Here is a 12815-nt window from a genome sequence, read left to right on the forward strand (position 1 = left end):
ATATTCAATGTAATTTTATTCTATTTTAATCGATCACTATTAAATTGATCATTAATAAATAAACTCTGTTCAATTCTACTTCAATTCTACTTATTTACTAATAAATCCATTNTCAATTCTACTTCAATTCTACTTATTTACTAATAAATCCATTTTCTCTACGCGGGCCCGCATTACAGTTTCTAGAATCGGATGCACTGTCTGTGTTTTATAATAATAGTTTTATACAATAATGGTAACGTGACACCATCACAATTGCAATTGTTTATTTAACTATAATAATAATTATATTTTTGAAACTCTCGTAATATCTTCTACTGAATAATAGTAGCTCTAAGTTAATCATAAAAAATGAAAAGTTAATTTTTTTTTTAGATTACTGTTTTAAGTAGGTTCAGACACCGGGAGCACATATTATCATCATACGTTCTCAAATTTTCAATAATTCATTGTTATAAACATGAAAAAAAAATATAATCTCTACAATAAAATTAATTTTTAACGACCAATTACTTAGAAACTCAACAGCATTAAGTTATTTACAGATTACAAAGTGTTTTTGTACAAATACTAGTTATGACGATGGTAAATTTTTCGCTTCTCTGTTTAACTATGCTATAAATATAAAATAATGAGTAATAATATTAAAATCAACTGTAATAAATTAATAAATTATGAAACAGCTTAACACATAATATTTTCAATGAAAATTAAACTTTTGTACTAAAATTTCTTTGTATTTCATCAAATTGTCAAATTTCTTACAATAAAAATGATTCAAATTATTTTATTAAAATTATTTATAATAATGCATACATGTTATGGAACATCTGGTAATCTTAAAAAGGAGTGAGTATTAATTCGTATTTTTCTATTTTAATATGTAAAAATATTCGATTCAAATGGAATTCAATTTCATGATAATATCATGAAATTTGTACTAATTCTGTTGGCTACAATTTTTTTAAAAATTACAGTGAAATTTTCATCAGCAATATTGAAAACAATTATTTCTTATTTTAATAAAAAAACTAGCGTATTGCAGTCGCGACACAATATAGACGTGTCATATTTGGGTCAAGATGATGACTGACAGTGTTTAAATCATCATCGTAAGAAAATGACCATTTTTTACAGTATCATTAAATTACTACAATTAAAGAATTTTTTCCATATTTGGTGATTAAAGTTCAATATGATTAAAATGGTGTTCTTTTGACGTAATTTTGTCAAAATATTGTAGTGAATAAAAAAAGAAAAGAATATTATTTGTTGTAATTTAAAAAGGGGTTATTACTTGTATTAATTTAGGGAGTACTTTGAAAGTTACTTAAGAGAAATAAATTAAATAGAATATGGCGGGATTTAGGTGCTTATTTGATCCACTAGTTTATTGTGTTAATAATATTATTGCTTATGGTATGAGTACGAGGGTTTGTAAGAAAGATAGAAGATGAAAGAAAAATAAAGTGATCTTTATTTTATTAATATGGGATTTATTATAATTAATTGTCAATTTTTTAAATTTCAATAATGCCACGAGTTTTGACGGTTATCGATGATAGGTGGGATTGATTCACCTCGTGTGTCTACCCAGAGTAGTATGGTGGCTATACATATGAACCTCTAACCTAACTCCTGAAATAGACACGTATCAACGATATAACTCTGCCAAGTAAGTCTGTACAAACATTATCTATTTAATAAATTTACTTGGTATATTTATTATTATTGATGATCACTTGATTTTTCTGTATACCTACTTGATCTATGTACTCATAAAATTTAATTCTAAACCTTATTTATTTTTGGTGAATTTATTAGATTCCTACATTGATATTATCCGTGACACTCTTAAATAAATAGATATTGTATTTTTTGTACAAATATAATTGTAATGAGGGTGGATCACTTCTTGCAAACATTTCAATATGTAGAATGATCGAGCGTAGTGAGTGCCTCTATAAATGTCTGACTGCATCTGTTTTTTATTGCTCTTTATTTTTTACTTTTTACATTAAATTTGATCGTGGTTCAATGGCAAGAAGTGATCACCGACGCCACTATTATTTCATTATTAATCGTAATTTATTACATTTTCTACAATAATGATCTATATATTATAAAATACTATTATATAAGATATGATATCTTATATAATAATTTAGACGTTTTTGTGTTCTTTATTATTTTATTATTTATTATTAATAAACACATTATTTAATTATTAACATTTTTTTATTAAGGCATGATACACACGTTAGAACACTCGAACATGACATATTTTTTACTTATCAACAATTACAAGTAATACAACGTATCATTCAATTAGTAGTGATACCAACATAAAACATCACAGACATAGTTTATTACCCTTCATCTTATGTGTATACCATTACATATTGATTATTGTTTCTTGTTTGTTTTTTACAATTAATATATGCTTTTTCTACAAAATTTCATTAACTTATTTAAACATTTAAAAGGTACATATATATATATATATTATTTTTATTGATATAATTTCATTTTGTGTGATTGATTGATTGAAGTCTTAAATAATTCATTATGACATTAATGATGTATTGTTTATATTTTAAATAATTTATTATGACATTAATGATGTACTATGTATATCATTACAATATGGCAAGTGATAGCTGAAAAAAAATGAATGACAATCATAAGAAAAACCATATAGTAAAATATTTTAATTAGAATAAGATATCCTTTCTCACAACGGGTGACTACAGTAGAGGGTACACGATATTCAATGAATGTTTTGATTGAATATTATTTATTACGAATTTTTTTTCCATCTCAAAAGAGAATTAAGAAAAAAATTTCATTTTGATTACGCGAGGTTCGAACTTTGTCTCCGGAGCGTATTAAGCTGTAATATATTCGACGGAGCCACATACTTACAAGAAATTTTAGCTAAAAAGAACAATTTATCTACTTCAAAAATTTAAAGCAGCTTTTCTTAACCTTAATATAATATATGTTTACAAAACGCAATAATTCTAAAAGTTAAATTGAAAAAATTGACTTTTGTAAAAAAGTTGATATTTTGAATCCACCCCTGTGAGTAGGTAAAGTGTCAGATTTTCAAAAAAAAATGTATCAATTAAAAGGGAAATACCTAAGGTTTAAATATAAATAAAACTTAGTATTAATTCGTTCGTTTTTCAATAAGTTATGGTAGTTTTAAGAAAAAAATGTCAAAATTTAGGTAGTATGTCTTCAACTAGATACGATTTGTTATTTCTGTCGTATCCTTGAGAAAAATCTGTCCAGTGATATGTGAAAAAAAGTAGTTTCAGACATAAAAAAAAATAAATAAATAAACGATAAGACTGTAAAATATACGACGCAGCTTCATTGCACTCCATTTAACAGTAAATAAAATAAACTATTAAGTTAAATCAAAAATTCAAAGTCGCTTTACTTAACTTTGCTATTTTGGATCCCTCCTTTTAAGCAAGTAATGAGTTAAATTTTGAAAAAAATTTAAAATAATATCAAAAAAAGGAAAATTCTTAAGGTTTAAATTTTTTTTTTTTTTTTTTTTCATTAGAAATATACAATCTGTACAATGAGCACAATAAGCATATATGATAAGAGTAGAAAAATTTACATGAATACATTTTGATGGAAGAAACCACTCATTAGTGACACTTCCCATGATTTTTTTAATTTTTTATTTTCTTAGAATTTTTATTTTATATTTCCAGTGACTTAATATTAATATTAATTGATATTAGTAGAAAGAAGATCACGGCACCACTTACGTTTTAAACGCCTGGGTGGGTCTCCAGGTATGGACAAGGTTGAGAGGTTTTTTATTAGGGGATTAGAGTGGGAGAGTAATTTACTGTGGAATCTTTTATAGTAGGAAATGGCTTTTTCATGTTTTTAAGCTTGTTAAAGCTTGTTTAAGCTTGTTCACTGTTTTTAAGTTGAGATAGTTATGAAGTGTATAATTAGAGATATAAGGAGGTGCATTGATTAGTTTTCTTAAGATAATATTCTGAAAACATTGAATTTTATTGGTATTGGATTTTTTAGCATTGCCCCATAACTGAAGGCCGTAAGTCCATATGGGTTTTAAAAGAGATTTATAAATTAAAAGTTTAACATTAATGTTTGTAAATTTATTGTTTGTGATTAATGATTTGAGTAACCGCAGACGGCTATTTAAAGACAAGCGTTTTGATTTGTTAATTTTTGAAAAATTTATTTCAAATGAAATAGAAATACGTAAGTTGATTTAATCAAATTATTTTAGTACGTTAATTTTTCAAAAAGTTATAGCAATTTTTAGAAAAAAAAAGTGAAAAAAATATCAAAATTTACTGATTTAAAAAATTGTAATTTGTTGAGGAATTTCCATAATTTATGGAAAAGGGGGTAAAATATTCAATTTATGATAGTAATATTTTCAACTAGATAAGATTTGTGATCTATGATTTTGTGATTTGCGACGTATCGTTGAATAGAATAGGTCCAGTGAGATCTGAGAAAAAGTTGAATAGACACCAAAAAAAATAAATAAATAAACACGTCATAGTANATAGACACTAAAAAAAATAAATAAATAAACACGTCATAGTAAAATTAATACTTTCTCAGGATTGCATCAAAATTAGAAATTGTTGCCAAGACTTAAAAATACAATTTTTTTTTACAGCTTAGATAAAGCATGGGCTGAATTTGATAAACAATTAAAATGTGATCACTTACAGTATATTGGTTACAATGAAGGAATGGAAGATGATATGGACATGCATTCTAAAATAAAAAGACAATATTTATCTTCAATAAATAATATTAGAAATTGGCATGGTGTAGAACCTCTTAAACAAAATAATGAAGTAAATAATTTTTAAATAAATAGTAATAAGTAAAAAGTTATTAGCTATTGGAAACTTATCATAGTATCTTATTTTAATTTAGTGTCAATCGAAAAGTTATTGTTATTGATAGCATAATATAACCTAAGAATAAAATAGCATAAGAATTATGGAGAATCATTATATCATGTTCATTTATCATATAACCCTACATTTCGAAGGGGCATAAGTCTTTGCAGAGCCTAAAAAAATACGTGATGCTTTCTGCACGTAGGCTATTACATTCCCATTAGTCGGTTATCACTTTGTTCATACCTTATACCAACGGCACAATTTGGGGGTGCCAACACGTACATTTGAAAACTGAAGTTGATCAATTCGCATTCTTGCTGATCGGGTAATACCATAAGTGAACCCCTTCTTCAATAAAATCCAATTTATCTAAGAAATGTAGTGAAAACAAATTTTTATTCAATTTATTTAATATAGCCTATTTAGATATTTAAAATATAAAATAAGCTTCCTTTCAAAAACCTCTCTCTTTGTCACAGAAATCAGATTTTTTAGTAAAAAAATATCTTATTAATATTCAGTAGTAAATATTCTGTAGCGTTTTGAAGTTTGTGAAAATTTGAATTTTCATGTATTATTTTACGGTATTAAACAATGAAATACGTATTGAGAAAAGGACAGAAGAAAACGCTATCTTTTCATGATTATTGTATATACATATGATGATAATGTGTATACATTACAAACTTGGCATTAATACCATGATAAGAAATTAGATAAGGCAATTATTACTTATCACTCTCATTCAAAAGAATATTGAAAAGATAGCGTTTTCTTCNTTTTAGCTTATGGAAATTTACCATAGTATCTTATTTTAATTTAGTGTCAATCGAACAGTTATTGGTGTTGATAGCATAATATATCCTAAAAATAAGATAGCATAAGAATTATGGAGAATCATTACATCAAGTTCATTTATCATATAACCCTACATTTCGAAGGGGCATAAGTCTTTGCAGAGCCTACAAAAATACGTGATGCTTTCTGCACGTAGGCTATTACATTCCCATTAGTCGGTTATCACTTTGTTCATACCTTATACCAACGGCACAATTTGGGGGTGCCAACACGTACATTTGAAAACTGAAGTTGATCAATTCGCATTCTTGCTGATCGGGTAATACCATAAGTGAACCCCTTCTTCAATAAAATCCAATTTATCTAAGAAATGTAGTGAAAACAAATTTTTATTCAATTTATTTAATATTGCCTATTTAGATATTTAAAATATAAAATAAGCTTCCTTTCAAAAACCTCTCTCTTTGTCACAGAAATCAGATTTTTTAGTAAAAAAATATCTTATTAATATTCAGTAGTAAATATTCTGTAGCGTTTTGAAGTTTGTGAAAATTTGAATTTTCATGTATTATTTTACGGTATTAAANCCCTGTACATATAGACAAATTTTTATGAAAGATGTATATAAAGAGTAATTATCAGGAAAAAATTATATTGATCCATACATTTTTTAAAAAGTTATAGCACTTTAAAGTAAAAAATGTAAATTATAAAATTGAGAATTTTCATATAAAAATAGCATTCGGTAGCCATTTTCACCACGAAGACAAGTCCAGAGGTCAAATTTTTTTTTAAAGTATATTACATTAGCTTTAATTTAAGATATATATAAAAAAAATTGAAAAAATTAGCGATATTTTAATTTGTAATTTTTTTGGAGGTTTCCCTCATTTACGGGGAAATTTTTTCGATTTTTAAGGGTAATGTCTGTGATTATTTGACGTATCGTTGAAAGAAATCCATTCGGTGAGAGCTGAGAAAGCACGGTAATAGACACAAAAAAAAAAAAATTCCTTCTCAGCTTCGCATCGAAGTTAAAAAAAACAATATAATTAATTGGGATCTTGGCCAACTGAAAAAATGATTTATAACGTATGTAAATTGGCAAAATGTGATAATATTACTTAGATAAGACGTCTCTAGGGGTATATAAGGGAGTTTTTTTCTAGTCAAGGTGTCAGTATGTATTTAGCGTTCATAATGGTAATATTGTTTCCGAAATACGTATCCACTTTTTAGTAATTTTTTATGGCTTTTGAGTTAATATTATTAATATTTTTTAGTTTTTAATTTAATAATAGTTTTAATTTTATTTAATTAATAAGCCAAAAGTGATCAATTTTTGTTTTATAAAACAGAAAATGTTAAAATAGAATTAATTGAATAACTTGTCGATAATAATTATTGGACCAGTTTTCCGAAGTTATTAACAATTTAAAGTAATTTCAACAATTACTTAGCAAATTAAGCCCTTCACCTGTTATATCTTTTATACTACACATATTTTTGAACACTTAAATAAAAGACCTGCAAGATTACATTTAAATACTATTATTTATATTACTTGTATATTAACATTATTAATACAATAATATGATTTTTAGTTGGATGTTTTTGCACAGTCATATGCAAATAATTGTACCAGGTTAGAACAGCTTGGTCCATTCCATTCAATTTTCGGAATATTAATCTCATCTCGTTCTGTTCTAAATTTTAATGAATCAGGAAAAAATGTACCTTATGAAACATATAGAGCTGTTGATGATGATGATAAACCTTTTGATTTTGAAGCAAATGAGGATGAAATGATTAAAAGTAAGTAATAATAATAAATTATAACTATCCCGAATAAGAATTTTAGGGGAGTTTTAAAAATATTTTTTTGTATATTTTATAATATTCTGGTAACAACATTTTAATTGTTAACAAGAAATACATACTTGGACCGGTTCATACAGCCAACGCTCAATGATACCCACTACACTAGTAGTGTGTTTATCTGTACTATTTGTCGATCAGCTGTCACACACCACACATGCACATATCCATTCAATTCATTATATTTATTAATATGTTGGTATTGACGTTTATTTTTTGTTGTAAAAACGTTAAGTCAAATTTCAAGTTTACAAAAACTAAAATAGTTTTTCATTTATTGTACAGCTACTAATTAGCTCAATTACTTGTTTCTTTGCTGTAATATTTAATTGCTACATGTTAGCAATAATCGCTCTAGTCAACTTGTGATACCTCATATGGTATTTAATTTTATAATAACCAGTAAATTATTATTTTTATTCAATTAACTAATGGACATTTTTTTCATTAACATTGAGTTTAAGTTTTCTGATAATTATTAAACCACAATTGTCTAATTGTCTATTCTATCGATATTTTTTAAAATTTGTTAATTTTTATTTTAATATAATATTGTTATTTTTGTACAAATAATTATTTGGTTTATTTGGTAATGATTATAATCATTCATATTCTCTTTTATTTTATTTATTAGTATTTATTATCTTTATCAATTATTATTGATCAAATTATGTTAAAGTATTTAAATATTGTATATAACTCTAAGGTTAAAATTTTGAATTAATTGTTATTCACTATGAAGAAGCTCAATTTACTAAGATTTTTATTACTGTTGGATCAGCAGTGTCATAAATTGAATTTTTTTTAGTTTCGATGCGAAGCTGAGAAGGTATTAATTTTACTATGATGCGTTTTTATTTATTTATTTTTTATTGTGTGTCTGTGAACGCTCAATCTCAGCTCTCGCTGGACCGATTTTGATGAACAAAATGTCAAAAGATCACAAATCGTATCTAGTCGAAGACATTACCCTCAAAAATTGAAAAAANAAATCTACCCTCAAAAATTGAAAAAAATTCCCTCGTTTCTCGTAAATGGGGGAAACCTCCAAATAAATTACAAATTTAAAAATCGCTAATTTTCGAAATTTTTTCAATTTATTGTACTTAAAATTGCCATAACTTTTTTAAAAATGACTGAATCAATATAATTTTTTTTTATAGATACCTTAAATATTTACCTATCATTTTATATATTTTTGTGAACATTTGACCCTTTAACGGGCCACAGGAAGGGTTTCAAAATGGTAGCTTTTTTACAAAAAATTAACTTTTTCAACTTAACTTTTGAAAATGTTCCGGAAAGACTGACACTTTTATATATACCTTAAATTAAAGCTAATGTAATATACTTTAATTTGAAAAAAAAAAATTTGACCTCTGGACTTGTCTTCATGGTGAAAATGACTACCGTATGCAAAAATATGCTATTTTTGTGAAAAAATTCTTGATATTATATTTTACATTTTTTAACATTATGTTGCTATAACTTTTTAAAAAATGCATGAATCAACTTTATTCTTTAATGATAAATACTTTATATATACTTCTTTCATTCGACATACTTTTTTTTAAAATCGGACCATTTCCCTTTATACAGGGGGGGTGCAAACCTTTTAAAATGCGTATAGAAAGTAGAACTTTTTCAACTTAACTTTTGAAAATGTTCCGGAAAGGCTGACACTTTTATATATACTATAAATTAAAGCTTATATAATATAATTTATTTTGAAAAATTAATGTAATATACTCCAATTTGAAAAAAGAATTTTGATCTGTGGACTTGTCTTCATGGTGAAAATGACTACCGTATGGTAAAATATGCTATTTTTGTGAAAAAATTCTTGATATTATATTTTACATTTTTTGTCATTATGTTGCTATCACTTTTTAAAAAATGCATGAATCAACTTTATTCTTTAATGATAAATACTTTATNTTTTTAAAAAATGCATGAATCAATTTTATTCTTTAATGATAAATACTTTATATATACTTCTTTCATTCGACATATATTTTTTTTAAATCAGACCATTTCCTTATATACAGGTGGGGTGCAAACCTTTTAAAATGCGTATAGAAAGTAGAATTTTTTCAACTTAACTTTTGAAAATGTTCCGGAAAGACTGATACTTTTATATATTAAAGCTTATGTAATATAATTTATTTAGAAAAATAAAATTTGTCCTCTGAAATTGTCTTCATAGTGAAAACGGACATTAAAGAAAAACGTATGATTTCTGTAAAAAAATTCAGTCGGTACCAACGTACGGTTGACGAGTTGGTAAAACTTGTGAATTTACACGCTTGGGGTACAAGGTTCCAACCCGCGTATGGCAAGAAAGTTTTTTCCATTTTTTCTTAATTCTTTTTAAGATAGAATAAATTTTCAACTACTTTAATTTTTATCTCATTTAGATTCAATAACTTCAATAAAGATCTAGGATCCCATCACTTAAGCCGCCCCTTGCAAGAAGAAATTTCTTAGTCATATTAAAATTATTTTGCTATATTTTAGATTTTAGTTTCGATGCAAAGCTGAGAAGGTATTCTTTTGTGACTATCATTTATTTTCTCTGCTCTAACTTGCCTTATATTTTTCAACGATACGTCAAATGACTACAATTCGTATCTAGTTGAAGATATTACCCACAAAAATTGAAAAAAAATTTCAATTTATCAATTAAACAGTTAGTTATTCCATGCTCTCCATAAAGAGAATTAAAATCATTAATTTCTAATGTTTTCAAAATATTTATTAACGAATTAAGTTTGATATGATAGTTTTCAACTACAAAATTAAATCATTTTACTTTGTAATTCAATAATTTTTTTACTCTATTTGTGTGTGCTACTACTAGACTAAAATATTACAAATTTTTTAGTAACATGTGCTATATAAATCATTTTTAAAAAAAATGACTGTTAGTTTCTCCTGAATTAATAATGGATTTTGATAATTATAATCAATTTTTTTTATTATACGCTCAATTAAGTAAATCTTTTTAACAACTTTGTTTTGATTAGTTTATTTAGTTAAAGCAAATCATTAAAATTAATTAATTTCTGAATATTTCAATCGTAGAATCTTTTTAAACACCAAAAGCTACTAGGTAATATTTACTATTATTTCTATTTCATTTATCTATCACGATAAAAATTCAAATAATATTGATCTACTCTGATAAATTTACTATAAATAGTAATTATAAAACTTCCTAACTGCATATTTATGTTAACGATACCATTATAAACTTTCACAAAAATCAACTTCAGAGAATTTAAAAAAATAGGTTAAATATGTCATTTTACTAAATACATAAAACAAAAACACTTTTATAACGCTACCGATTGTTCAAACACTGCTTGTATGTTCATGCATGATTATATATACAATTATTATTAATTATTATATCAATTATAATCAATTTTTTTTATTATACGCTCAATTAAGTAAATCTTTTTAACAACTTTGTTTTGTTTGGTTCATTTAGTTAAAGCAAATTATTAAAATTAATTAATTTCTGAATATTTCAATTGTAGAATCTTTTTAAACACCAAAAGTTACTAGGTACTAATTACTATTATTTCTATTTCAGTTATCTATTACGATAAAAATGCAAAAAAATATTGATCTACTCTGATAAATTTACTATAAATAGTAACTATAAAACTTCCTAACTGCATATTTATGTTAACGATACCATTATAAACTTTCACAAAAATCAACTTCAGAGAATTTAAAAAAATAGGTTAAATATGTCATTTTACTAAATACATAAAACAAAAACACTTTTATAACGCTACCGATTGTTCAAACACTGCTTGTATGTTCATGCATGATTATATATACAATTATTATTAATTATTATATCAATTATAATCAATTTTTTTTATTATACGCTCAATTAAGTAAATCTTTTTAACAACTTTGTTTTGTTTGGTTCATTTAGTTAAAGCAAATTATTAAAATTAATTAATTTCTGAATATTTCAATTGTAGAATCTTTTTAAACACCAAAAGTTACTAGGTACTAATTACTATTATTTCTATTTCAGTTATCTATTACGATAAAAATGCAAAAAAATATTGATCTACTCTGATAAATTTACTATAAATAGTAACTATAAAACTTTCTGACTACATATTAATGTTAAAGATACAATTTTTTTATTTCTCATAAAATTTTCTATTTAATGATGTCAATTTCAACTTGCCAATTGAGCTAAAAGTTATGGTAAAATAAATTATTTTATTTTATTATAGATATTCACTAAACTTTATCAAGAAATTTTCATCAACCCTTATAAATTATTATTGATCAAATTACGTTAAAGTATTTAAATATTTTATATATCTCCAAGGTTAAAATTTTGAATTACTTATTATTCAAAAAGCTTAATTTATTAATATTTTTATTACTGTTGGACCAGCAATGTCATTAATTGAATTTTTTTTTTCTGTAAACCGTAATGATATTTTTCGAATAAGCTGACAAATATCAATTAATATTTATTTGATTCAGTTATATTTATTGGATTAATTTAAAGGCCCTAAATACATAAAACAAAAACACTTTTACAACGCTGCCGATCGTTCAAACACTGCTTGTGTGTTCATGCGTACCCGTATATACTGTGAGAAACAACTTTACTGTTCGTACACGATAAATGTATTATAACTATTTTACTATTTAAAAATTTGCATTCAAACATATGTTAAACTAAGGCTACCTAACATAGTACTAAAAGTTTAAAACAAAAACCCAGCACAGCGGGTCGCGACACAGTGGAGAAGAGGCATAGTTAGGTCTAGTATAGATTTGTGAAAAAGTTGTCATTTTAAATCCCTCCCTGTGGGCAGAAAAAGGGTCAAATTTACAAAAAAAATAAACCAAATGATAGGAAAAGACATCATGCATCTATAAAAAAAAACTATATTGATCCATACATCTTTCAAAAAGTTATAGCATTATAAACTTAAATATATAAAAAAGAATTTTTTTACAAAAATCGTATTTTTTTTATTAACTTTAATGTCTGTTTTCACCATAAAGATAAAATAAAGTCCGAAATTTTTTTTTACTATAATAAAGTATATTACATAAGCTTTAATTTAAAATATATATATAAGTGTCAGACCTTCCGAAACACTTTCAAAATTTAAGTTGAAAAAGTTTTTTTTTCTATATGCATTTTTTATATTTAACCCCCCC

At 25.0% G+C, this 12815-nt stretch overlaps 1 protein-coding gene and 1 long non-coding RNA gene across 13 annotated transcripts in view; one reads left to right on the top strand and one right to left on the bottom strand.

Moving 5' to 3' along the window:
• LOC126902327 (uncharacterized) overlaps positions 1–12815 on the top strand; it is a 137466-nt gene that overhangs the window by 81473 nt on the left and 43178 nt on the right. For 3 of the 12 annotated variants that reach the window (XM_050679477.1, XM_050679472.1, XM_050679466.1), the window contains exon 2: positions 4691–4874. The exons of 5 other annotated variants lie outside the window; for them this stretch is intronic. In XM_050679477.1, the coding sequence (XP_050535434.1) occupies positions 4691–4874 (184 nt within the window). Of the gene's footprint in view, positions 1–759; positions 850–4690; positions 4875–7327; positions 7539–12815 lie in introns of those variants that run through there. 4 more of the 12 variants (XM_050679474.1, XM_050679468.1, XM_050679473.1 and 1 more) reach the window with 4 other exon arrangements.
• On the bottom strand, positions 2192–8079 carry LOC126902348 (uncharacterized). Its single transcript, XR_007703195.1, has 3 exons — positions 7664–8079; positions 5169–5294; positions 2192–2660 (listed from the first exon to the last, which is right to left on the bottom strand). It is a non-coding gene; the product is annotated as an uncharacterized LOC126902348 (long non-coding RNA).

The sequence above is a fragment of the Daktulosphaira vitifoliae genome, unplaced genomic scaffold (genome assembly GCF_025091365.1).
Source record: "Daktulosphaira vitifoliae isolate Bord-2020 unplaced genomic scaffold, ASM2509136v1 Scaffold_3, whole genome shotgun sequence".
In the NCBI taxonomy this organism is placed as follows: Eukaryota; Metazoa; Arthropoda; class Insecta; order Hemiptera; family Phylloxeridae; genus Daktulosphaira; species Daktulosphaira vitifoliae.